We start from the raw sequence: 27,748 nt of genomic DNA, 5'->3' as shown, positions 1-27,748 counted from the left end.
TGAGGGACCCCGAATTATTACCTACCCTTGTGGGGATCCAGAGTTAATATCGGTACAAATGTATATGGAACACTCAATGGCGTCAAGGACCTGACCATGAAGATTACAAGTATGTTAAATTCGTTGTTTGGATCTAGAACGGAAATACATTGCATTATTTCCAATTAAGATTACAAGTAAAAACATTATCGTAGCAAACATGCACCAGGGGAAAATTTACCAACCCTAATATCTCTTTTTGTATGTTTGATAATGTTTTCTAGTGTATGACACAAGGTTAGAAGATAAAGACTTTCTCAAGAAATAACTCAAAGCACTCACAGCTTATTTCCTTTAGTAATGTTTTCAAATTGTGAATTGTGGGCCTTTTTCGGTCAGATTAGAAACGATATCGCTAAAATAAAACATATCATAAAAGCAGTTGAACAAAGATAAAGATCCATGCCTAATCACTTGAAACATAATTTCACGATTGTTAGAATAACCTACGTAGTAGTAGGTCAGAAAGAAAATAGAAAGACAGAAAAAGCAAAATTAAAGAAAGAAGAAAAAAATTCAAATTACTAACACGGTAAGTTGTCACATCTCATTTAAATTATTTATACGGGCGTCTCGATATTCAACTTTATAAACTATGTTTCAATTAATAATACTAAAAACTAGGATACATGTTCTCTTTTTTATTTTTTATTTATCTTCTCGTATTGTTGCTTGCTCAGCGTCTTTTTGTGGAATATAGGCAAGGTTATCAAGCATGGGAGGAGTAGTTTCTAGCAATTATTTCAGACAAGACGTTTGATCATGATTGTTATACTATTGCAGTACTATTACTCAACGAGATGAGCAAGATTTATTACATAGTCATTTTATGATGTTTGCTGAAACAGAGAGTAGATGACCTGACTGAAAATGTTAGATTGTGAATTACCCACTAATTTTTTACTTTTCACAGTAAAGATATTCGTCTTTTCGCTGACTTTTGGAACTGTTTCCCCGCAATGATATTGTACCAGAATAAGTTAGTTATTTGGTTTATGCATTGAATTCGGCCTAATGAATATTGTAATGAAAGGAGACCGTCAAACAATCACCAAAAATGAATTATGTTATGCATCATTATGGACTTCAGCCTAGATCTCGCTGTACGTGGATCTCTCGAAGTGACCCCGAACCTGGATGACAGAAACTATATTTGACTCACATAAAGTGATGGTAGCTAGATCATTGTCTCCTACGTCATGAAAATCTCCATCAGATCAACAGCTGACAACATTTCTGTATTTGTATTTTCCGCCGGAACATTGTCGGCTTTTTCTGGCATATCATATAGGTAGATTCCGTTGGAAACAAATCACCAAAGTCATCAAATTGATGCGCATTCCTACAAATATTTTAGAGGGCATTTCTCCACTTGACGGAAATGGCCGAGTTATGTTCCTATTGCTCCTATTCTAATGATGGCCTATGTACCATTATTGCTGATGACTACCAAACAGGCACCGTGTTTACACAGAGTGGTCGTTTGGAAGTAACAGCCATTATATATATATACATATATATATATACATTGATCATGTGACCATGTGGCACTTAACTGTTGAGAGCATTACAATTTCAGAAACAGTTATATTATTAATCAATGACATTTACGACAATCGATATTCGTGAATTTAGATGATAAAGGGTTAATAGTTGTCCTGAAATCCATTAAGCACCTCCTCTGTTTACATTATTTTTTCATTACGTCAATGTTTCGCATTGATCATCAACATTCATAGTGGTCTCTACTACTGCCCACCTCGCTAGTGTCGCACGGGAGAAAAGTGCGAACACAACGGCCCCGAATATATTTAGACCAGCTGTCAAGCAGAAGAAGTTTCTCCATTCCTCTTGTGTACCCTGTCAAATAATTAAATGGCATAAATACATGTACGTCACATCAATGTTTGGGGTGTTCATATGGAGAGCTTTAAACAACCACCAGACTAGGTATTCTACTATTGATTTTTGCAGTCTTCTTTGTGCGGTGTCTGTCAGTACTGTCAAAATCGTCATGAACATTACCACCTTTCACGTAAAAAAGTGTACCTATGGTGAACACGTATAATTAAAGCGCTTTTACCATGAAGAAGTTTTCCCTAATGAATTCTTTCTTTACAAAAACTATCCTTAATCCTTCAGTTAAATGTTACATTTTTCTAGAAAATGTAAATATTTTAAGACGATTGTACATTTTCAAGAGAAGCGTCAAGTTTTCGTGCAAAATAACGTTCTTTGAGTAAAAGTTACATTCTTCAACTTGAAGATTGCACTTATTTGCACAATATACGCATTCTTCCCTGAAATATTTGCATCGATGTGTTCTTGAACTTATTCATGAAAAAGTGACATTATTAACAATGCACCGTTTGTCACTAACATGTTACTTTATCGGGAAACTAGTAAGTCTTTTCATTACATCTTTGTGTAGACACATAAAGGCATTATTATTTTCGTAAAGTGACAATAATGATCGGTACACTTTCAGGAAAATAAATATCATTTCATGAAGAAATGTAATAAAATAGAAACGTCACATTGTTTATATGACTTGCATGTCTAAGCAAGTCATTCCCAAAAATGTCGACTTTATTAACACATGTTCCTAAAAACGTGCAATTTTCATTGAAAATATCACTTCTTTCAATAGCAATGACTTTTTCTTCTCGACATAAACTATTTGCGTAGTAGAAGTCAAATTATCATCAACAAAGTGAGCATTTTAACAAACAATTATAATCTAACTGTAGATTAGTGATTTGTTTGCATATTGATGTGTAGATTAAAACTCTATGTTTCATAAATAGGTATTGTATTCGCGAATATTATGACCGTTCTCGTGAAAGGTTTTCTTCTTCCTAAATGAATATTCTAGTTAATAGTGACTGGCAGGTAATTCTAAAGTAATCTATATTAGGGCTTGTTATGTACAGTCATCTTCACTTTTGTCACGAGGGCAAACCATGAAGGTCGTATGGGATCCTTCCCACTGACGAGCTATTGTAAAACAATGGGTAATAACCAGTGACGGGATGCTTAGAATCAATAAAAACCTGAAAAAGTTTCAAGGGATTGCAAATTGCAAAATCTGAATAAGAAATAAATTGTTATCAAAGGTAAACAATCTCTACCGGCCAGCATTAGTGGCGCCATGTATTCTAGAACAAGAAATTTGTAATGCAAGGCTGCCCTTGGACACTGTTATTTGACTAGAAAGACGTGCGATTTACGTGCTCTAGTCAACCAAATCAAAGCGTGACACCTTCACCGAAGTGCTATCCCATCCACACGTAGCATTCAAGCCTGAGTCGTTTTGCACCGTGGCACTTGAATAGGTTTACGTCAAGTTTACCAATGCAAGGCTCGAAAAGACGTCAGCTAAACTAGTATAAATTTAAGAACTGATAAATAGCCGACTCTGTGCACCTGTAGCGCCATGCCCAGGAACATCTGACCAATGATAACGGCGTATACGTTACTCTGCATATTTTTATAGTAACGTACTTTTATCACCTGGAGACTTAATATGTAAAAGGTACACAATCATTGATATATAAGTATTCATTAAATGTCGTTTGATGAAACTTACGTAATATGTGTGTAATTAATAATTCCGAAGTTGGATGAAATCTTATTAATATATAAAATAGTATTTTGGCAGAAGAACCGTTACGGTTAAGCGAATAGCTATTATTATCGTAGTCAATGTATAGTACTCGGTATGACGACGTAAACACATATAATTCCGCACCACCTAAAATTTACATATCGCATAAATAATCTGCTTGTCCTCACATTCAAACATTCTTCTTTCCTTGAATTATTTATTTATTACGGTGACGCCGATGTTTACTATCTGACTTCTTTATTTGATATTGCCATTGTATTGTGCTATCCATCTATGAATATCAATGTAACACTAGGGCTGATATATCGGCAATAACAATAAGGGCGTTCAAGAAAATGACGTGGATAGTTGAGATACAACTATATAATATCACCATGTTGAGTAGTATTACATTCCCATTCTAAACAGATAAACCAGGGAAAACTGGACTCACATTTTTTGTCATCATGCCTGCTACCATTGGGGCTATTATGCCTGTTGTGTTGGCAATGGAGTTACATATTCCATACACTGTTCCTGTAAACCTGGAAGTCAGTACAAGAAGCTAAAATGACTACGTAGGTATCAAACGACCACTTGTTGTTTATATAATTTAGTTAGAATCACTAAAGCTAATTAATCTATATAGAGCAGTCTATGAATTAATTTAGTTGAACTATCAACAGTCTATTAATACCTTCACTGTGAACAACAAAGTTACTGTCAGTTAAAATAAACTGGAATATTGTTAACTCCTAAAAAGATGACAACATTAGCCAAAGAAAGAATTACAAAATGTTTTTTATTTTAAATTTCCAAATGTTGTGATAAAAATGCTCATACAAGTTTATCAATCCTGCGATCTCTTCTAACAAGTATGTATGTGTATATTGTACGATCAACACTGTATGTGTGTAACCTGAACGTGGCTGCATAAAGTTTAATTTCTCTGACGCTCATTTCACCTACAGGTATTTAACCTCAAATGATAAATGACCAATAGCATCGGCACTTGATTTGTACGTCCCCTCTTTGACGGTGAAGTTGATCTATCTAACCTTGGTTTAAAAATGCGCATGAAGAATGAAAGAGGAAATGTTGTGTGTTGTTTTTCCCCACAGCTCTTATTCAACGGACAATACCTCCAGTCACCGCTGCCATGTTAGAAGGATGCTTCGCTTTCTAGAGAATTTTCCAACACTGAGTAATTTAGCCTGCTTCCTTCGTTTTATCTTTGTTCACTTTATTTAGTATGTACAATTATCGAAGAAGAACTTACACTCCAGAAAAGTCCATATAGTTCACTCCAAAACCTCCCAAAGAAAGACCCTCGAATATTGTACACAGAGATAGCAAAGCAACAGCGAAAAGGCGTGTATCACAGGATATGATTCCTATAAGAAGAAAACAGGCCCCTGAGCCGAGAAATGCTGAAATTTAAAAGGGAACGTTACGATTCACGACTATAGAAGAGGTAAGAGCAAACTTCTTACAAAACGTTAAACGAGAAATACCGGAAAATAAACTAATGAATATATTCGAAGGCAAGCTTTGTAGATTGTTTCTCTTTTTCAACTCCACCTGTAATTTATTATTAATTTTATTTTACTATGTATTGTTAGTTAGTGACCTCCCCTTTATATCAAGACGTTGCTGTACAATATAATGAAAGTACGTAATGGGTAAGGTGCAATTAAAAAATATCAGAGAATGCTTCAGCAAAAGTATGAGGTCTTATGAAACGTATCACAGAATACTTCAAGAATGCATGGTCCTATGAAACAATATCAGAGAATACTTCAACAACAGCGCATGTTCCAATGAAAACAATATCAGATAATGCTTCAACAACAGCGCGTAGTCCAATGATAAAAAGTTCAGAGAATACTTCAACTACAGTGCGTGGTCCAGTGAAAACTGTCTGAGAATACTTCAAAAACAGCTCATGGTCCCGTGAAAACTATCAACAGCGCAAGGTACAAATAAAAATATAAGAGAATAATTCAACAACAGCGCAAGGTCCAAATAAAAATATAAGAGAATAATTCAACAACAGCGCATGGTTCAATGAAATATATCAAAAATTATTCAACAACATCTCGTGGTCCAATGCGAAATATCAGGGAATAAGTTACATGCAATACTTCAACAGCAAATGGTAACGTCCATTGTAAAATATCAACACATATTTCACAGCGAATACTTTAACAATAACATCACACGGTCCTATAAAATGTATCAGCGAATATTTCAGCAGCAGAAGTGCGCGGTCCTATCAGACGTATTAGAAACTACTTCAATATCAACAATCATGTTGCTATCAAATGTACCAGAGAATCCTTCCATAACAATATTGCAAGGTGATGTCAAACGTATCAGAGTATTATTTAACAACAACACCATGCTGGTCCAATGTCAAATATCAGATAATACTTCAATAACAGTAGTGCAAAAATCTATGATAGTATCCGAAAATAGGTCAACAGCGGATGATATTATCAAACGTATCGTAAAATACCTCAATTGCAACAATGTAATATTAGATGGAACGTATCAGATAATATACCAACAATAACAGCAAAATTTACAGCAACAGCGATAACTATATAATAGCTCAAAAATTAAAGTAAAACACTGAATCAATGCTCGCCATAGTGCAATTAGTATCAATTATTTCTATACTTTACACAACAAAACTGTATATTTATAGAAATCTCATACGTAAACCTTAGCAGAGATATTGTTCATAAGAAAATATCCTCATATTCCTTTCAATTTCTCCACACAAACCCTTAATGCATGAAAAACGGTGTACGCTCTTTTGGAATGTATCAAGGAATACTTCTATAACAACATTAAGATCCTATGGAAAGTATCAGGGAATACTTCTATAACAACATTAAGATCCAGTGGAAAGTATCCGGGAATACTTCTATAACAACATTAAGGTCCTATGGAAAGTATCAGGGAATACTTCTATAACATCATTAAGATCCAATGGAAAGTATCAGGGAATACTTCTTTAACAAGATTAAAATCCAATGGAAAGTATCGGGGAATAATTCTATAACAACATTAAGATCCAGTGGAAAGTATCAGAAAATACTGTTATAACAACATTAAGATCCAGTGGAAAGTACCAGGGAATACTTCCATAACAACATTAAAATCCAATGGAAAGTATCGGGGAATAATTCTATAACAACATTAAGATCCAGTGGAAAGTATCCGGGAATACTTCTATAACAACATTAAGGTCCTATGGAAAGTATCAGGGAATACTTCTATAACATCATTAAGATCCAATGGAAAGTATCGGGGAATAATTCTATAACAAAATTAAAATCCAATGGAAAGTATCAGGGAATACTTCTTCAACAAAATTAAAATCCAATGGAAAGTATCGGGGAATAATTCTATAACAACATTAAGATCCAGTGGAAAGTATCAGGGAATACTTCTATAACAACATTAAGATCCAATGGAAAGTATCAGAAAATACTGTTATAACAACATTAAGATCCAGTGGAAAGTACCAGGGAATACTTCCATAACAACATTAAGATCCAATGGAAAGTATCAGGGAATACTTTTATAACAACAGAAAGATCCAGTGGAAAGCAACAGTGTATACTTCCATAACAACATTAAGATCTAATGGAATTATCAGGAATACTTATGTAACAACATTAAGATCCTATGGAATTATCCGGGAATACTTCTATAACAACATTAAGGTCCTATGGAAAGTATCAGGGAATACTTCTATAACATCATTAAGATCCAATGGAAAGTATCAGGGAATACTTCTTTAACAAAATTAAAATCCAATGGAAAGTATCGGGGAATAATTCTATAACAACATTAAGATCCAGTGGAAAGTATCAGGGAATACTTCCATAACAACATTAAGATCCTATGGAAAGTATCGGGGAATAATTCTATAACAACATTAAGATCCAGTGGAAAGTATCCGGGAATACTTCTATAACAACATTAAGGTCCTATGGAAAGTATCAGGGAATACTTCTATAACAACATTAAGATCCTATGGAAAGTATCGGGGAATAATTCTATAACAACATTAAGATCCAGTGGAAAGTATCCGGGAATACTTCTATAACAACATTAAGGTCCAATGGAAAGTATCAGGGAATACTTCTATAACATCATTAAGATCCAATGGAAAGTATCAGGGAATACTTCTTTAACAACATTAAAATCCAATGGAAAGTATCGGGGAATAATTCTATAACAACATTAAGATCCAGTGGAAAGTATCCGGGAATACTTCTATAACATCATTAAGATCCAATGGAAAGTATCAGGGAATACTTCCATAACAACATTAAGATCCTATGGAAAGTATCGGGGAATAATTCTATAACAACATTAAGATCCAGTGGAAAGTATCCGGGAATACTTCTATAACAACATTAAGGTCCAATGGAAAGTATCAGGGAATACTTCTATAACATCATTAAGATCCAATGGAAAGTATCAGGGAATACTTCCATAACAACATTAAGATCCTATGGAAAGTATCGGGGAATACTTCTATAACATCATTAAGATCCAGTGGAAAGTATCAGGGAATACTTCTATAACAACATTAAGGTCCTATGGAAAGTATCAGGGAATACTTCTATAACAAAATCAAGATCCTATGGAAAGTATCGGGGAATACTTCTATAACATCATTAAGATCCAGTGGAATGTATCAGGGAATACTTCTATAACATCATTAAGATCCAATGGAAAGTATCAGGGAATACTTCTATAACAACATTAAGATCCTATGGAAAGTATCGGGGAATAATTCTATAACAACATTAAGATCCAGTGGAAAGTATCCGGGAATACTTCTATAACAACATTAAGGTCCTATGGAAAGTATCAGGGAATACTTCTATAACATCATTAAGATCCAATGGAAAGTATCGGGGAATAATTCTATAACAAAATTAAAATCCAATGGAAAGTATCAGGGAATACTTCTTTAACAAAATTAAAATCCAATGGAAAGTATCGGGGAATAATTCTATAACAACATTAAGATCCAGTGGAAAGTATCAGGGAATACTTCTATAACAACATTAAGATCCAATGGAAAGTATCGGGGAATACTTCTTTAACAACATTAAAATCCAATGGAAAGTATCGGGGAATAATTCTATAACAACATTAAGATCCAGTGGAAAGTATCAGAAAATACTGTTATAACAACATTAAGATCCAGTGGAAAGTACCAGGGAATACTTCCATAACAACATTAAGATCCAATGGAAAGTATCAGGGAATACTTTTATAACAACAGAAAGATCCAGTGGAAAGCAACAGTGTATACTTCCATAACAACATTAAGATCTAATGGAATTATCAGGAATACTTATGTAACAACATTAAGATCCTATGGAAAGTATCATGGACTATATCTATAACAACATTAAGATCCAATGGAATTATCAGGGAATACTTCTATAACAACATTAAGATCATATAGAAAGTATCAGGTAATACTTCTATAACATCATTAAGATCCAATGGAATTATCAGAAAATAGTTCTATAACATTAAGATCCAATGGAAAGTACCAGGGGATACTTCTACAACAACATTAAAATCCAATGGAAAGTATCAGGGAATACTTCTATAACAACATTAAGATCCAGTGGCAAGTACCAGGGAATACTTCCATAACAACATTAAGATCCAATGGAATTATCAGGGAATACTTATGTAACAACATTAAGATCCTATGGAAAGTATCATGGACTATATCTATAACAACATTAATATCCAATGGAATTATCAGAGAATAGTTCTATAACAACATTAAGATCCATTTGAAAGTATCAGGGTATACTTCTATAACAACATTAAGATCCAATGGAAAGTATCAGGGAATACTTCTATAACAACATTAAGATCCAATGGAAAGTATCAGGGAATACTTCTATAACAACATTAAGACCATATGGAATTATCAGGGAATAATTCTATAACAACAGAAAGATCCAACGGAAAGTATCAGGGAATACTTCTACAACATTAAGATCCAGTGGAAAGTATCAGGGAATACTTCTATAACAACATTAAGATCCTATGAAATTATCAGGGAATACTTCTATAACAACAGAAAGATCCATTGGAAAGTATCATGGTATACTTCTATAACAATATTAAGATCCAGTGGAAAGTAATAGTGTATATTTCTATAGCAACATTAAGGTCCTATGGAAATTATCAGGGAATACTTCTATAACAAAATCAAGATCCAATGGAAAGTATCGGGGAATACTTCTATAACAACATTAAAATCCAATGGAAAGTATCAGAAAATACTGTTATAACAACATTAAGATCCAGTGGAAAGTATCAGGGAATACTTCTATAACAACATTAAGATCCTATGAAATTATCAGGGAATACTTCTATAACAACAGAAAGATCCATTGGAAAGTATCATGGTATACTTCTATAACAATATTAAGATCCAGTGGAAAGTAATAGTGTATATTTCTATAGCAACATTAAGGTCCTATGGAAATTATCAGGGAATACTTCTATAACAAAATCAAGATCCAATGGAAAGTATCGGGGAATACTTCTATAACAACATTAAAATCCAATGGAAAGTATCGGGGAATACATCTATAACAACATTAAGATCCTATGGAAAGTATTAGGGAATACTTTTATAACAGCATTAAGATCGAATTGAAAGTATCAGGGTATACTTCTATAACAACATTAAGATCCATTTGAAAGTATCAGGGTATACGTTTATAACAACAGAAAGATCCAACTGAATTATCTGGGAATACTTCGATAACAATAGGAAGCTCCACTGGAAAGTATAAAGGAATGTTCCAACAACAACAAGTAGGTGCAATAATTATCTTCTGAAGCCTTTATGAAAACTTATATAGTATATATATAACAGTAAATACAATTCCGATGATTAAGTTTAATGGTCATTTCAAAACGTTGTTCATAAATTAATTAGTAATGATTTCTTTTCTATGAAGAAATACAGACAAAAAGACAACAAAATAACTTTGCTGCTCGTTAATAAAGTAATTCTTATGAATTGGTGGTCCTGGATATATCAGCATAATAAACTAACAGACTGAATGTAATACAGTCACTGATGAATCCAATGATTTTGCACGAAATTTACAACGGCATACAATTTGGTTGAATCAAAGTAAATATTTATCACTTTGCCTCAAATCAGGTATAGATAGTAACAAAAGAAATTCAGGTTTTTCACATTTAGTTTTAACGTTTTTTCATTTGTTTTAGTAAGCTGCATTTACTTTTACATTTATACATGCTATATGACTTACAGATAGTTTGCAGTATACGTCGCACAGTTGTTATGCCAAAACATTTCTTGGTAACCATGAAGTCTGCCAAGTGCCCAGCAGTGTTGAAGGACAGAATCATTGATATAAATGGTAGTGATGAAAAAGCGCCATTCTAAACAGAAATAAAATATTGGAATTATAGAGATTATCATATTTTATATAAAAATCGATATATGTTGTATTCGTTTAAATTACAGAGGTTCTACTGATGCATTACGTTTGCCCCTCTTGTTACTTTTTCGAATGTACGATTCTCATACACAACTTGTGTTGACGTAGCAGCAGTTAATACCTTATCAAATTTTGATTTCTCTACTTGAACACGAATCAACTGTAAAGAATTCAAACCCTTCTATATAATAGAATAATCTATCAACAAGTACAGGTCAGAGCTTCTGGATCAAACTATTAACATGTCTATAACACGATTTCAGGTTTTAATAAGTATACAGTTCTTACATAGAAGGATTTTATAAAACGAATTAGTTTAAGATATTCTAAGGAGCCAAAGCGATGCAGCTGATTGAACGTTGCAATATAGTTGGTTGCGATTTTTATCCCCTCGGGATATTTGTGTCCTTGGGAAGGCATTTAGCACACATGTTTCTTGGCAAGATATAGCCAATATGTTAACAGTGCCGGTAACAGTAACACAACACATTTACAATGCGTCCACAGTCGATACACTGCTCACTTCCAGAGGTGGTGTTATGATGGCGCTGAACTAAGGCCTTGGCTAAGACGATATAATTAATTGTAAAATGCATACCGCTCATAGGTAGCATTTAGAAGGGTTTACATACCACACTCCCGATCTCCAACTCTGCACCCAACAAAGAATGGTATCGCCTAAACCAGCTGATCATTCAATACCGTTAGAATAAGGGATTTTACACAAAGGCTTGAAAATCTGTAAGCAGCCATTTACTCATTCCACTGAATTTCCATCAGTGCCATTCCTGCTATCACAACTATACATACCGATTAGAAGAACGCATCTGATGACCTAAAATTTCAGCTTTGTATAGAATAAGCTTTTAAAGGTTTACTAACCTTTGACGAATGCACCGACCACATATTAGTGCCATATTTGTACTTTATGTAAAAAAGACTCTCTATACTTGATATAATCATATATGCGTATAAACTGAAAACACTCATGCAAACAGATATGCATGGGGACACTCGGACTTGGTAGACTTGTCAATTGATTGGCTGTTGTTCAACGACCTGTCAACATATGAAATACTACAATGCCAACAATGGAAAGATTTAATAGTAATTAAGCAATATTTGAGCAGTTGTCCGATGACATTTGAACGGAATATCGGCAGTGCTAAAATACATCGGTGCTGTGCAAGAAAAATGAAGAAGCTCCGTGGGAAAGTACGCAGAGAATTAGTGGCATTAAAGCAGGACTTTTATGCAAATTAGCAATACATCATGAACTCAGTGATGCGTACAAAAGAGTTTCAACTGCAGTTATACTCTAGGTTTTCAGAGGCATTTACACAGCTGGCGTTCGGTGCACACGCAGCAGTCATTGGCTCACCGTCTTAAAGGAACTTTTCAAAGACAAATGAAAAACCTTTAAATAGACATCATTACAGCATGCATTCAGTGGTTTAGGCAGGTTTCCTGCTTGAAATTTGCAATAGTAATTCATTGGAATAAATGAAAGCTAACAATAACGTTAACATAATTAGAACAACATATTTTAAAGCGATAAGTACATCTGTTGTTGAATGTTTTTAAAAAATACCGAGAATGGAACATAAACTTTATAAGTATGATTTAAAACATTTCAAGTAAATGTAGATAATCTTTTGATCATATACAACGCTATGCTATCTGAGGTTGCTCTGAACCATTAGGTCCTATTTATGAAGCAATACAAGGGTAAGATCCTTGTCTATTATTCTTGTATAGGATTTATGCCAGTCACTTATCGGTACATAAAAGTGTTATAAACAGCAAACCAATGTGTTTCATTAGAACCGTCCTGTTGCATTCTGATTTGCGGGGGAATGGTATTAAAGTGACTTTGTCAAGAGATACACCACGGTGACCTATTCGAGATCGCCAGGGCAGGGTGGAAACGCTCAAATTGCAGATGAAAGCCTTACAAATGCCCTGCCGAGACACATGATACATGGGGATATACAGCCTCCGCTGTGCAAAATTAGAGCCCACACACTGCTGTAATTCAGACCTTGAGGGCAATTGTGGTGGACAGCCTTGGACAGACCACAATTGGGACTTGAATGAGCTGATTTGGGCTGAATTGTAACTCACTAGCAGCTGTGTTTTGAGCTTAGGAGAATGGGTATACGCTTTATTGCAAGAGACGCAGCACAACAGGCTAAACGGCCTTCGCTGGTCTAAATTGGGAAATGCAAGCCACTGAGTATGAGTTTAGTACCTTATAATTGTGACACTGGCACTTTTGGTTCTCATTAGTGCAATGTTAATGTTTTCGCTTTAGAACTTAGTACTCCATGGTACGAATTCGAATGTGTGTCTGTGCGTAGAAGTGTCATCGCTCGTCAATGGCGGCAAATTCCATCAAATTCTCCAGTTTCTTGGGTAACAAAGAATACATCACACCTACACATGAGCAGCAGCGACTGCGTTATTCCAGTTACTACAATTTTCACAATCGAAAATTTAATTTAAAATAGGGATTGAGAGTTACCTGTTTTACATCAAATTTGAGCACCTCCTTCATGTAGGTCGGAAGAAGAGTGATAATTGAGTAAAACGTCCAGTTGTAACAGAAATGGGCGATGAGGACAGCGTAGAATGGCTTTGATGTGAAGATTTCTTTCCAAGGTGTTATGTTTATCTGCACACAAAGCAACTTATGATAACGTAACTTAATTAAGTAAATACAACTTACTTGTGTGTTTGTAAAATAATAAGTTAGGTGCTTATAAATTCAATTATGAAATGTATCGTCAAAATTGTGTCAAATAGGTGATATTCTGCCAACGGTGTGGAAAATTTGATATAAATTAATCACATCAATATTTTTATGGCGTTATACTGAAATATATTGTTATTATCTTACTCCTGGCGGCTTTACTCCTGTCTGTATCTGACACCTCACGGCTTTACTCCTATATCCGGCTTTATACGTGTAAATATCTAAGAAAGAGCACAACATGACCAAGACTCAGATGAAAAGAATTCAATTGTTTTAAATACAGTAAAGTTTAAACTAAGCTCACGTATCTCAATGCCAAAACTATCGTATCTGCCATTTCCATTCAGGTGATAGGCTTTCCTAATGCGTGGATTAGACGGTTGTTACTGATATAAATCTCTCACATGCTTTATGTATTGGACGAGTAGATGAGTTTTTGCGTCCAGGAGTGAGCAGTTTCATTCTGTATGACCAACATCAAAAAATACATTCTTAAGCAACCGTTTAACGAACTGGATATTTTATATAGCGTTCACCGTAATTCTCTATCAGGACGTGGAGAATCTTGGGTGGAGATTGGTAATTCATCACCACAAGATTATCAACGTTCTGCTCCAGGACTAGCGTTTACTTCTTCCCAAGAACAGACTCATCGAGCATCCCGCACTAATTAAGCATCCACGATTCATGGCACATCCCATTAGGCATCTAAATAAAGCTAGTCATGTCCAGCTAGTTCTAAACCACATCTATAAAATGGAGCGGTAGAAGCTAGGAAAGCCTACACCTTCTTGTGGAAACAGATAGCGGAAACAATCTTCTAGGTATTGAGATAAAGAAAGTTAGCTTGATAATTTTAAATATTAAAAGAACTCCACATATTTTATCCATTCTGTAAGGACTGATGTGTTTCGCTTTTTATTAAATCGAAGCCAGGATATATGACACAGATGGCATTTGTAAAAATATAACTGCTTATATAAACTGGACTGCAAAGTTCGGATTACTTAAATGTAGCATATTTTAAATACTAGGATTATTTTCCTTTCTTTTAAATAAAGTTGTTATACATTCTTTATATGATATAATTCTTGCTTTCGTCTTCTACTTTTTCTTTTCCTTGGTATACTTCTTCGTCTTCTTCTTCTTCTTCTTCTTATTATTATTATTATTAGTAGTAGTAGTAGCAGTAGTAGTAGTTATACCACTTCTGCGGCTGCTACTGCTACAACTATTACTACTACTAATAGATAGTGTATTTTACCTTCCTCGCTGTTTTCCTGTTCTGCAGTATGTAGGTTTTCTCAGAAAGAGTTATACCCCGATGTTCATCAGGAGTACTGCTTACCAGGTAACACCAGAAAGGTAAGAAAAGCAGTGGTCCAGTACCTTGAATACAGTAATATTGGTTTTCTTACATATATTTCTCTTTGGTCCAGTACCTTGAATACAGTAATATTGGTTTTCTTACATATATTTCTCTTCAAAAACATCGATCTCACGGACAACCAATCTCCCTGGAAAGACTTTCTAATATATATATATATATATATATATATATATATATATATATATATATATATATATATATATATATATAGATAGATAGATAGATAGATAGATAGATAGAAGGAGAGAGAGAGAGAAAAAAAGGAGTGGGGGCAGACTGACAGACTCAAGAGTTTAGTTTCATTGACCCTAGAGTGAACTTTTGACTGACGAAAGATCCATACTTTACCTACAGTTTATGTCTCGTTATTTACAATGGTGTCAAGAATTGTGATTTCTTGTTGTACACACAAGAGGAAAAATCTAGCGTACAAAGACATTCCTGCCAGCCGAGATCGAGATCACGTTTTTGGCCTACAATGCGCATGAGTGGCGTCTTAATTTCTCCAGGCGCTAGTATTATGGCTTTGCGGATGGTTTCATGGTGATTTCGGTTAAAACGGACACATTTATAATCAATTTTCATCTTTTTGAAATTGATACCTCAAATGTAATTGTCATCGCCATATAAGTGCAGTATCTCCAATTTTTTTAAGCATACGTTCTTTATGGCGAGGAAAAATCGCTAGTTTGAGGAATTTTCAAGCCTTTTAGGGAAGAATGCTGGTGTGATTCTAAGGGGGTCGGGGTAACCATACAGTGGTCATATTTGTTGTGCCAGTATTTTCAGGTATTACATGTTATTTTTTCTAAGGAGTTTGAAAATGTATACGTTTGATCGATATTTTTTGTTTTGTTTCGATATTAGGTGGCTACAACAGTAACAGGGTCTGTCTTGCCATATTGTAGCCAAAAACTGTTTATTGCATCTATACCGTGGATGCTGAGATGTCGCGACTGTTAAAATGAACACATTCAAGCCGTTATTGTGAAAAAGGGAATAATATTTGCCTTAGAAAAGGAGGAGTAAATCACATCGCGTACATCAATTTATTTGTTGGATTCTGTTTGGATTTGAATCTAAAAATAAAATAGTTATATGACTCTCCAAATCAATTTCTTCTATATTTCTAACAGTTCCTTTTGCCATAAATGTCTACAGCATTTTTCTCGTTTGTTTTTTCTGGTGGATGGATTTCTTATTTGATGTTTATATATTTGTATGGTATAAGTTTCCTGCCATCATGGTCATCTGATACTGTGGAAGAACTTATCGAACTTGAAAGACATATTTGATCTACCTCCGTACTGTATGTATCGTGTTTATCAGCTTATAAGTCGAGTACAAGTGCAAATTGCATAGCCCAGCTCTGTCGACATATTATGCGTAACAGATCTGGGTCCTCGACGTTGTTTGGAGCGTTCAATATAACAAACAGCATAGACCTTGATATACAGGCATATTATGACCTGATCTATGTTGCTTGCAATTAGACTTCCCCTTCCAAGCAAGTGTTATACGATAACCACATGTACATCTCGAATAATCTACAGGTGTAGTAAAAATATCTGAATCGCAGTAAAGTGTTTTTTTTTTTTTTTTTTTTTTTTTTTTTTACCATGAATATAGAAAATAGAGCCCCATCCGTCATCAAAACCGTATGCACAGAGAAGTCCGGATGAACTCATCGTAACAAGCGTCCCAATTAAGAACCCTATGATAGAAAAGAATAAAAGTATAAAAAGGTCTGTTTTTTCAGTTATGAAGTTTACTGGCACATTTTTAAAATGATCAATGTGGAGTAGTGGAATTTAAAATAGTCGTTGAAAAATTATTGTAAATTTGCTAGGAATTTATCACATTTTTCAAAGACTTTCTAAAGTTCATGTGAGTTACTTCTATTAGTCTTCAACTGCCACGTCACTTTATAACCTACAAAGTTGCAATTAATGTATTTGCTAGTACAGTAGATCAAAACACCATTCTCGAGCTTTTCTCAGTTTTTAAACTCCGCGTGACGTGTTGTTATGATTCATCTATCAACAAACAACTAATAGTTAGTCTGTGCTTTTTCAGAATATTTAATCAAATGTCAGTACATATTGATGTCTTTCATAGCAATCCGGAATGGCTGTGTAGATAGATGAGAATTAATTACTCGGTTGTCATGCGAGTATGTCTGCTACGTTCGAGTGCATATAACACCGACTGAGTAGCATACATTTTTTTGGTAATGTGGGCTTATTCGTGAGGGAATATGGGGAAAGGCAATGAGTGCCGTTTACCCGCTGTCCTGGGTTTGAATCTCCGTAGAGTGTGTGTGTGTGTGTATATATATATATATATATATATATATATATATATATATATATATATATATAAATGCAGCCATACATGCATATAATTTACCTGTCATAATAAAAGAATTAAGTTTGCCTCTGTCTTGTGGTGGTGCCCAATGGCTAATCATGGTAACAACGGAGGGCATGACTGCACCCTGTGAAGTAAATATTGTATTACAACATGTTGATGTTTTAACCATAATAATAGTATTCCCAATATATGTGCCAATGTAAAACATACAGTTAGAATATTTTATTAAACTTATATTTTATGTACAATAGTTTGGACAACTGGATAATCTTCATTTCAGCTTAGAGAAAGAGTTGGTTCCTCCTCGTGTAGTGTACATGAAATTCAAAATATGTTAAGATACTGTTGTCATGGCCAAAAATGTGATGATCGTTTCATAAAGATCTTCACCACCAATAAGTGAAAGTTAGAGAAATCAAGCAATACAAATAATACTTTCGGGAATGAAAGAACAGTTCCAGACACTCAAACACATATAGACTCATCAATATATATATATATATATATATATATATATATATATATATATATATATATATATATATATATATATATATATATATATATATATTCGTCAGAGTTCTAATTCCGAATTGTAGTAACGTTCGGCTTCCTAATATCGTATAGTTCATGCTATCTCAAAATTCACATATTATACAATCACAGAATTTCCAAAAATGAATCTTAGACAATTTTCGAAGATGTATAGACCAGCTCTGTATGTATTGCTTTAACATAAAAAGATGGCAATGTAGAACTGATTTGCTTTCAAAGTCAAAGCAACCAAAAAAAAAATTAATGAGTAAGTAACCTCTGTAACTAAGCAAAGCTGTTTCCTGTATTATGATGCCGTAACGCTAAAAGTATGCATGCTCACCCCAGCCAAGTCATGTGATCACTGAGAATATACACCATGTAAATGTGCACACTATCCCCAGCAATTCGTATGATCACTATGAGAACATGCTTAATCAAAATATGCATACTCACCTCAGCAAGTCATGTGATCACTCTGAGAACATACACAATGTAAATAAACATACTCACCTCAGTAAGTCCTGTGATCACTCTGAGAACATACACAATGTAAATATACATACTCACCCCAGCAAGTCCTGTGATCACTATGAGAATATACACAATGTAAATATGCATACTCACCCCAGCAAGTCATGTGATCACTCTGAGAACATACACAATGTAAATAAACATACTCACCCCTGCAAGTCCTGTGATCACTATGAGAATATACACAATATAAATATGCATACTCACCCCAGCAAGTCATGTGATCACTCTGAGAACATACACAATGTAAATATACATACTCACCCCAGCACGTCCTGTGATCACTATGAGAACATACACAGTGTAAATATGCATACTCACCCCATCAAATCATGTTATCACTATGAGAACATACACAATGTAAATAAACATACTCACCCCTGCAAGTCCTGTGATCACTCTGAGAGTATACACAATGTAAATATGAGTTCTAGCACATAAGGGTACTAGAACTGTGCTTAGGCAAGAAATCAGAACAGCCGCCGTCACAACTTGTTTCCCGCCAAATCTTGTTGCTAAGTATCCGGCAGGAATCTGGGTGACAATACAGCCATAGTAGTAGGTGGACAATATTCCAGTCTGGTCGGTTTTACTCCAGTCAAACTTGGTCCCCTGGGTTTTGTTATAACAATATTAAAATTAAATTACTGAACATTCTGTTATTGTTCACAGCAAAATAACAATTAATGACATTTGTATTAATCCGTACTGACATGAAAATTATTGGTGATTTACACTGATAGAGGGGCGATAATCCTCAAGATATATACTACGAATGAATACTGCTGTGATGATAAAGAGTATAAAGCGCCATACAATTTAAAATAATTATATTCGTAGCTTTAACTTGCCATTGTGTTTTATTTCGACAAACAATTATCCTTCTCGTTATTCGAGCAAACTCTTCCTGGATTTCTAAATGAAATTGCATGAATTTTCCATTAACGCTAACCTTTACTAAGTTAACCAATAGTATAACTAATTGATATATATGTATGTATGTATGTATGTATGTATGTATGTATGTGTGTATGTATGTATGTATGTGTGTGTGTGCATGTATGTGTGTGTGTGTGTGTATGTATGTATGTGTGTGTATGTGTGTGCGTGTGTGTGTGTGTATGTATGTATGTATGTATGTATGTATGTGTGTGTATGTATGTATGTGTGTGTGTGTGTCTGTATGTATGTATATATGTATGTATGTGTGTGTGTGTATGTATGTATGTATGTATGTATGTATGTGTTTATGTATGTATGTATGTATGTATGTATGTATGTATGTATGTATGTATGTATGTATGTGTGTATGTATGTATGTATGTATGTGTTTTTATGTATGTATGTATGTATGTATGTATGTATGTATGTGTTTATGTATGTATGTATGTGTGTATGTGTTTATTTCAGATTTAAGTGGGAAATATAGACTTTTTTGGTGAAATAATTTTCATTTATTTTTCTCATGCTTCTATTTTCACATGTGCAAATTATATCCTTATATTTTCACATGTGCAGATATGAGATTTCCTATATTGCCATGTGACGCTTGTTTGTGTATACCTACAAAGTTGTACCTACAGCAACACAAAACGAGCGCTTTATGAGCTAAAACAAATAGCAACTTCCTTCTATTACAGACATGGCAAATAGTCTTTGATAAAGAAATCTGATCAGACGCCGCTCGCGTCTCTCTGAAGTTATTTCCCCTAACTTCAATGACAACATCAACAAACTCGCTATAAAGCATTGCTGAATCGGACTTGCTTTGTTTTCAGATAGTGTCAAATAATTTACAAAATGACAAAACTGTAATTTACTGCGACATATTAGGTCAACCACATCATATGGCTTTCTTAAGTCACGTACATTTAGGCTATAAAAGTGAGACTACTTTACGAATAGCGGTGGAGGTGAGAGCATGTTGTACCAAAGAGTGAGCTTAATCTTCTAAACTTCAATTCTGAATCAGGCTTGGTATACAATAAAAAAGAAAATTTTCTGTTCATACCTTAATACCGGATATATTTCATCTTGTGTTACCAAAACTATATGTTTTAACTCATGACTTCTGCATTCGTTAAAATAACACGTGCTTGGTACCACACGTTGAAATATATCCGGTATTAATGGAAGAAAGAAAATATTCCCTATATTTATATTTATTTATTATATACCATAGTGTAAAATATAAAAAATGTTCGTGAAATAATGTTCATATTTTATAATTTGTATTATGTTTACATGTGAGAAAATATACTATTATATTTTCACATGTGAAATTAAACGATTTCCAACTATGCTATGCGATACTTCATTGTTTGAGCCTGTCAGAAGTGTGTGTGTGTGTGTGTGTTAACATTTAACAGAAAAACATACTTTGTTACAATCATAAACATAGCTCCGTTTATTGCACAGGTACCCAAAACTCCTATCAAGATACAATAAACCCTTAATATACTCGTCACTGAAAATAATCTCTTCAAAACAAACGTAAATTTTTTAAAAAAATATTCCAGTTATTTACATCCAGATTTGTTATTTGCTTTCATACTGAAATAAATTGAAGATTGCATTGTAACAAATGTGTCACAATTGTTTTTATTCTTCTGTTTCTACACATCTTAGTAACATAGATATGCTCCAATATAGATAGTATGTTTTACACTCCCTTGATTAGCGCTTATGTGTATATATTTTAAAGCTGTGTTTATATTTTAAAGCTGTGTATATATTTTAAAGCTTATTTTCTTTCTCTCAATCCATTTAGACTAGTTTAGTTTCTATATTATTTTTATTTATAAGCGTCTTCAGACCAAGAACCTCCAACCATGTCCATAACACCAGCAAGGCTTCCTCCATATATATCACATCACTCCGTCAAAGCAAAAGCCTTTTTATAACACCATCACACCATCGTACCACTTAGATAGTGCAGGTAGCCCTACTGTTAAGAAAAACAAAACTCAACAAACATTGGAGACCTGTAACATTTCAGCGGAAGGGATAAAAGAAGAATGAAATGGCGACCATATATATATATATATATATATATATATATATATATATATATATATATATATATATATATATATATATATTACACGACCGCTCCGGTGGCCTAGTAATTAGAGCGTCCGCCTTGGATGCGAGAGGTCGTCGGTTCGATTCCCGGACGAGTCATACCAAAGACTTACAAAAATGGTACTAACAGCTCCCACGCTTGGCGCTCAGCATTAAGAGGTTAGTGTTAGGACTGGTCGGCCTGGTGTCAGGATAATGTGACTGGGTGGGACATCATGCTACATGTCTGCTGCATGATGCCCCAGTGCTAGACATCACTATAAACTGGCACACTGCAGACATCGTAGCGACATGACTGAAAAACTGTTAAAGCTACGTTAAAAATCCAATTCACACACACACACACACATTAAAACCTAAAAATAAAAGATCATCAATACCGTAATAATCATCAACACTTGTCATGTACCTGATCAACACAAAAATACACGTGTTCATTTCCGATGAAATGTTAGAATCAGCGTGGAAATTAATGAGCTACAGGTTGAACAAAAAGTGGGATCAGCGTAGCAGAGTGACCGACAAGGCACGCACATGTACTCCATCATTCTCATCAAAACGAGAGACCCAAATAAACAACAGCTTCTGTAAATGATGAACGAACAGCAGCATATGTGAATAGACACACTGGTTTTCCATGTCACTCCCCCCACTGGTCGACGGTAGTGACGATTAATGTGAGCAATATTCACCTCTTCTAGTAAGGACAGTATAATTGGATTATGGCCGAAAAGTCATGCATAATGAATTCGACAAGATGCCTGACCAATATTCCACGCAGAGATTTCATTGCATGCTAAACAACTTCCTCCTGCCACTGAACATGATGCCATACAGCAACATTAGTCAATGCAGAACATAATTAATTATATACTGAAACAGTTGTACCAAAACGTAGGCCCGAACAATATTTAGCCTAGACAGTTACACATGGCTTGATTTGCTACTTTATTTTTATTTTTTCTGAAAATGAATCGGTTTAGATACATTTAAATTTGGATACATTTAAAATTTCCTGGATCCGCTTTTGTGTCTGAAAACTATATTGGTCGCATAGCCATGCAGATTTTAGACATTTGTACGGTCATAAAAAGGTTTGACAAAACTAAAAGGCATACCTTACATGGTACATTACATTACATTACATTACGTATGAAATATATTAAGATGTTTCTGGTTTTTGATTATTTTATCTCAAGACCTAAAAGTATTATTTTAGTCAATTTTACAGATGTATGAAAACCTACCGTAAAGTGTTATTTAATCAATATGCATACATTTTCCTTAATCTTACCTTGTATTCTCCAGCAATAGCCTCAAACGCGGACGGACATTTTTTCTGGTGGTTTTCTTCTTCCACACCGTCTTTCTGTATAGTATGGCTGGATTCATTTGACGTGGAAACATTCTTCAATTCGCTCAATACGACTGTTCCAGTTTGAGCATTTGAATAAAGGCCTGAATCATTAAGTTTGATTGCATTCGAATTAAAAGTAATATTTTCAACTCCTGCTTTTAAAACATCCTCCAGGAGACCTTCTGGCTTGACCATGCATACAATGGCCATACTAAGGTTCACTCTGTGAACGTAAAGCCAAAACACAGCGAAGAAGGCAAGATAGGCAAACTGCCACCTCTTGGAACAATAGCATGGAACGGGACCTATAAAATATTATATGGTGATGAAGTTGCTGTTATGCATTTGATTGATAACACTATTAATAAGCTAGTTATTCCTGTATTAACGATTAATAATCATAATTTGAAGGTGAACTGTAAGTTTGGACCTTTCTTCAAGCAAATACCTTTTCATTTTCACTGCAGGTTAAATTTTATTTTACTCAGTAAAATATTGGTGAATCCTTAGAAAATGCAATTAACTCTTATTTCCAAGGCATGGTATATTGTGTTAAAAGTGTCTTTTAAACCAATCAGCCAATATTCATCGCAATTATTGATTCTTTTGTAACTAACAAACTAACAGTGAAATCTGTTTGAGCAGATGCCGCCATATCAGTGATATGTACTAATACAAGATATCCTTTTCTTAATTAGATATTTATCCGTTTCTCTCTCTCTCTCTCTTTCTCTCTCTCTCTCTCCCTCCCTCTCTCTCTCTTTCTCTCTCTCTCTCTCTCTCTCTCTCTCTCTCTCTCTCTCTCTCTATATATATATAGATCGAGAGAGAGAGAAAGTGATAGAGAGAGGGTGAGGAATCGGTCTATAACAGACTTTTTAAAATTGTATACCATCAATGTACTTACTGACATGCTTTAGGCCTATTTAAGTAACGATAAATAGATAGATATATAGATGTTATAGCTAAATAGATAGAAATCCTTGCCATCCGGTCTTGAGCCTTTGTCGCATCGTTTATTTTTATCACAATGTTCGTCCTTTTCTATTTCAGGCTGCTGAAGAAGACCATTCCGAGTTCCAGCATCTTTACTTTCACCCTGATCTATTTTACCATCAGATGTTTCCATCGACAATTTAATAAGACTAGCGTCATGTATATTCATTTAGAAGTAGGACATCTTCAGTTGGAACAGGTGACCATCGACATTGGACCTCGATGCAGCTGAATCCTTCAGGTCATAAAAATCTACATCCCCTGTAATGTAAACAGAAAGCATAAAATATTAAAAATATACAAAATGCAAATGTTGTAGCTCTTAACTATGCAATAGTGAATGCAGAGGTCACGGGTAATATATATATATATATATATATATATATATATATATATATATATATATATATATATATATATATATATATATATATATATATATATATATGTATATATATATATATATATATATATATATATATATATATATATATATGTATATATATATATATTGATATTCATTTATTCATTTATTTTTATTTTTATCTTTTATTAGCAACAATAATTTGAAAGTATCGTGTACCTGCCTGAACGACGTTCTCTGAAGATAACGAGAAAACGCTTGGAAGAGGAGAGAAGAATATGTTACTGGTTTCATGTTGAATAAAAACATTGTTTTATAAATGAGAATGGGCTTATTCGCTTTTATAAGCTAGCATGCTAATCAAGTCGAATAGTTGCATATCTTTGACTATTAATCAAATCGAACATTTATATGGTTTTGACTGCTAAAACAATCGAATAGCTATTTATTTTATATTGCATTGGAAGGTATTCATCCTAGGATGGAAAAGTATACTATGGATCTTTGACTGTAGCAGGGTGAAGGACCGGGTGAACGTCAGTGCTATCACGACTATATTGAGGAAAGAGAAAGGACATTGAAAGTGATATTTAATGAACAATGAAGACCTAGTTCAAGATGGTCTGATGTATCACAGCACATCCATAATATTTGCCCTAGCCATACTGTATATTGGGGCATTAAAAACCTTATATCGGAACAAACCTGGTTTGAACCGGGAGCGCGGTTAGACAATCTACCTACATCCGTAATCACAACCAATGCTGAACATGGACGGGGGCCGTTACAACATGTCATTTATCAGGGACAATATGTTAATATCGCTCACTATTCCCTGTTAACCGGCAATAGAGAATAAATCAGTCTGCGGATGAAGTCCTTAGTACGAGGACGAAATATTCAGGTGAGATTTCCATATGTATTGTTTATGTGATTTAAAATTTAAAACATCAAATAACGAATGTCCGATTTCTCCAACATTTTCAGACATGATTATGATTGTGATGACAATTTAAAACCGACACTTGAGTATTTTTATTACTATATGTAATACCGGTGATTTGTATTACTATATGTAATAAAATATTTTTATAGATATGCACGCGTCATTTGTCACTGAGTGTAATAGGAATACGATACATAATATCGATTAGAAACGGGTCATGCAAATTAATTCAACAACTTTAATGAAGCCTTTGGAAAATTATTTTTAAAAAACAACAAGTTAATACTTGATGCCTCTACTTTGTTAGTTGGAATTCTGTTTTAGTCATTCTTGACGTCGCGATCTCATTGAATACATACATGTATGTAAGAGAGTCAACAGTCTTAACACAATTTAAGATCAAGTAATCCTGGGAGAGAGAGAGAGAGAGAGAGAGAGAGAGAGAGAGATTAGGAAAATAATCACATGTAATAGACCTAAAATATGAAAATTCAGGTCTGTATGACATACATAAGGCTAGATATCCGACAAAAATGGACAAGGAAAATAGTTCGAAAACTTATAGTGACAATGATGGGATTAAAGCAGGGTATCGCCTCTATGGTAATGTCATTTTCTCCCACTGATATGTTTAAGTATCTCATTATGACAAATTTAATACATATTTTTATTATCCACGCACTTTAGCATCAAGTATGGGGATATTTTGATATCATCAGTCTTCCCGTCCGTCTGCTCCTCGCCACATCTTTCCCTACACTTTTGTGCGAGGAATGTCGTTTTCGATTTAAACCATTTCATGGGATCAGTAGGATCGGGATCGACGCAGAATGTACACCAACGATCTCACTATCAAATATTTTCTGACCCCTTTTTCTTTTTCAAAAGCATATTCTTATTTTCTATTTATTAGGCTACCAATATAGACAGACAGACAGACAGGCAGATAGATACTGTACCAGGTCAAGTATCCGGATATCCGATATGAAATAGGGTTTTACAAATTCGGTACCTATTTCAAGTAGGGACCCACTCCATTAATCTTCAGTGCAAGTTTACGCCTATAGTATATATTTCGTTTTCAAAATGAGGGGAAAGAGGCAGACAACGGGTATCTTGTTATATGACGTTCGTTAAATAGCAGCTCTGTCAATCTGAGTTCGAGACTCAGTTTGATCAAAGTTGGTATGCGAAAAGATTGCCGGTAACTTCAGTGGTTCAGTAATTCCTGTCGGTCTTACCGGTGTATTCTTCCACAAGTGTGCTGGCATAGATGAATGAAAAATTGCGTTAAACCAAGCAAAATAGAAACAAGAAAGAAACATAATGTGCAAACCTGGTGGCTCGAGTAGATTTTAACTAATCGATGTGGTAGTGTCGATACCTATCCCCACTCCACCCATTCTTTCCAGTGCTGCAATGTCTTACTGTTTACGGAGTACCTGACCGTAACGGCTTGCATACCATTATGCATACCATGTGTTATTATTATACAGTGGGTGTAATACGTCAAACTGGGTGTCGAATTCCTCTTGTGCAGCGATCGGGTTGGCAAGTACTCAAAGTTTTCATTCGTTTTTGTATCATCAGTTTATATATGTTTGTTTTTGAGGGGGAGCTGGGTGGGGTGGGGTGGTTGGTCTATTGTGGTCTTAGATCACAAACACACACACACACACATAATAACCAGATATCCGATGGGAAATAAGGTTTTTTAAATTCTGTACTTGTTTCGTAATGAACCACTACTCTGATCTTCAGTGCAAGTTTACGCCTATAGTATATATTTCGTTTTGAAAAATGAGTCGACCACAACCCAATGAAATATGCATTCTACTGACGTCATCTTATGGAAAAGGCACGAAAATCACACCAGCATCACAAATAACTACGTATACACAGCTCATACATTCTCAATATACTTACATGTTGATGATTGCTTCTTATATTGAATACAACACAAAAATACTGACATGTACATGCGTGTTCGTAACACTACAACGTGTATGCTAAACAGCGTTTAAATCGATATGATGAAAAGGGAGTGTTCATTGTTGTGAGAGGGAGGGAAACAGAGAGACTACGGGTATCTTGTTTGTTCTATGACCTTCCTTAAATAGCATCTCCTTCCATCTGAGTTCGAGTCTCAGTTTGACCAAAGTTGGTATGCGAACAAACTTGCCAGTATGTTCCATGGGTCAGTGATTTTAGTCAGTCTTGCCGGG

The 27,748-nt window shown here is 34.5% G+C and overlaps 1 protein-coding gene across 3 annotated transcripts; it reads right to left on the bottom strand.

Annotated features, from left to right (window-relative positions):
• Positions 1–584: 584 nt before the first annotated feature.
• Positions 585–27,554, bottom strand: LOC149776810 (sialin-like). 3 transcript variants are annotated; one of them, XM_089941514.1, is made up of 12 exons: positions 27,450–27,554; positions 24,205–24,474; positions 23,155–23,522; positions 19,155–19,388; positions 17,745–17,832; positions 16,954–17,049; positions 15,210–15,334; positions 13,715–13,864; positions 10,999–11,131; positions 4,926–5,076; positions 4,101–4,191; positions 585–1,899 (listed from the first exon to the last, which is right to left on the bottom strand). In XM_089941514.1, the coding sequence occupies exons 2-12, from the start codon at positions 24,380–24,382 to the stop codon at positions 1,741–1,743; spliced, it is 1,773 nt and encodes a 590-aa protein (XP_089797640.1). In that variant the 5' UTR covers positions 24,383–24,474; positions 27,450–27,554; the 3' UTR covers positions 585–1,740. The 3 variants fall into 3 exon arrangements, with proteins under 3 accessions (XP_089797640.1, XP_089797639.1, XP_089797641.1); XM_089941513.1 differs by lacking the exon at positions 27,450–27,554 and adding an exon at positions 26,860–26,958; XM_089941515.1 differs by lacking the exons at positions 13,715–13,864; positions 27,450–27,554 and adding an exon at positions 26,860–26,959.
• Between the last annotated feature and the right edge of the window lie 194 nt (positions 27,555–27,748).

The sequence above is a fragment of the Sinohyriopsis cumingii genome, chromosome 18 (assembly GCF_028554795.1).
Source record: "Sinohyriopsis cumingii isolate HCF-2022 chromosome 18, ASM2855479v2, whole genome shotgun sequence".
In the NCBI taxonomy this organism is placed as follows: Eukaryota; Metazoa; Mollusca; class Bivalvia; order Unionida; family Unionidae; genus Sinohyriopsis; species Sinohyriopsis cumingii.
The sequence above is the reverse complement of the archived record's forward strand: the minus strand, read 5'-3'. Positions and strand labels throughout refer to the sequence as shown.

What these genes read in the sequence shown, in the direction of transcription:
- LOC149776810 (XM_089941514.1), bottom strand. Translation starts at nt 24,382, where the DNA reads ATGAATATACATGACGCTAGTCTTATTAAATTGTCGATGGAAACATCT. An exon ending in TGATCACAGGACTTGCAGGG is followed by an intron (nt 17,833 to 19,154) that starts GTGAGTATGTTT and finishes TTTACTTCACAG; the next exon opens with GGTGCAGTCATGCCCTCCGT. An exon ending in ACGTATACTGCAAACTATCT is followed by an intron (nt 5,077 to 10,998) that starts GTAAGTCATATA and finishes TTTAAATTTCAG; the next exon opens with CATTTCTCGGCTCAGGGGCC.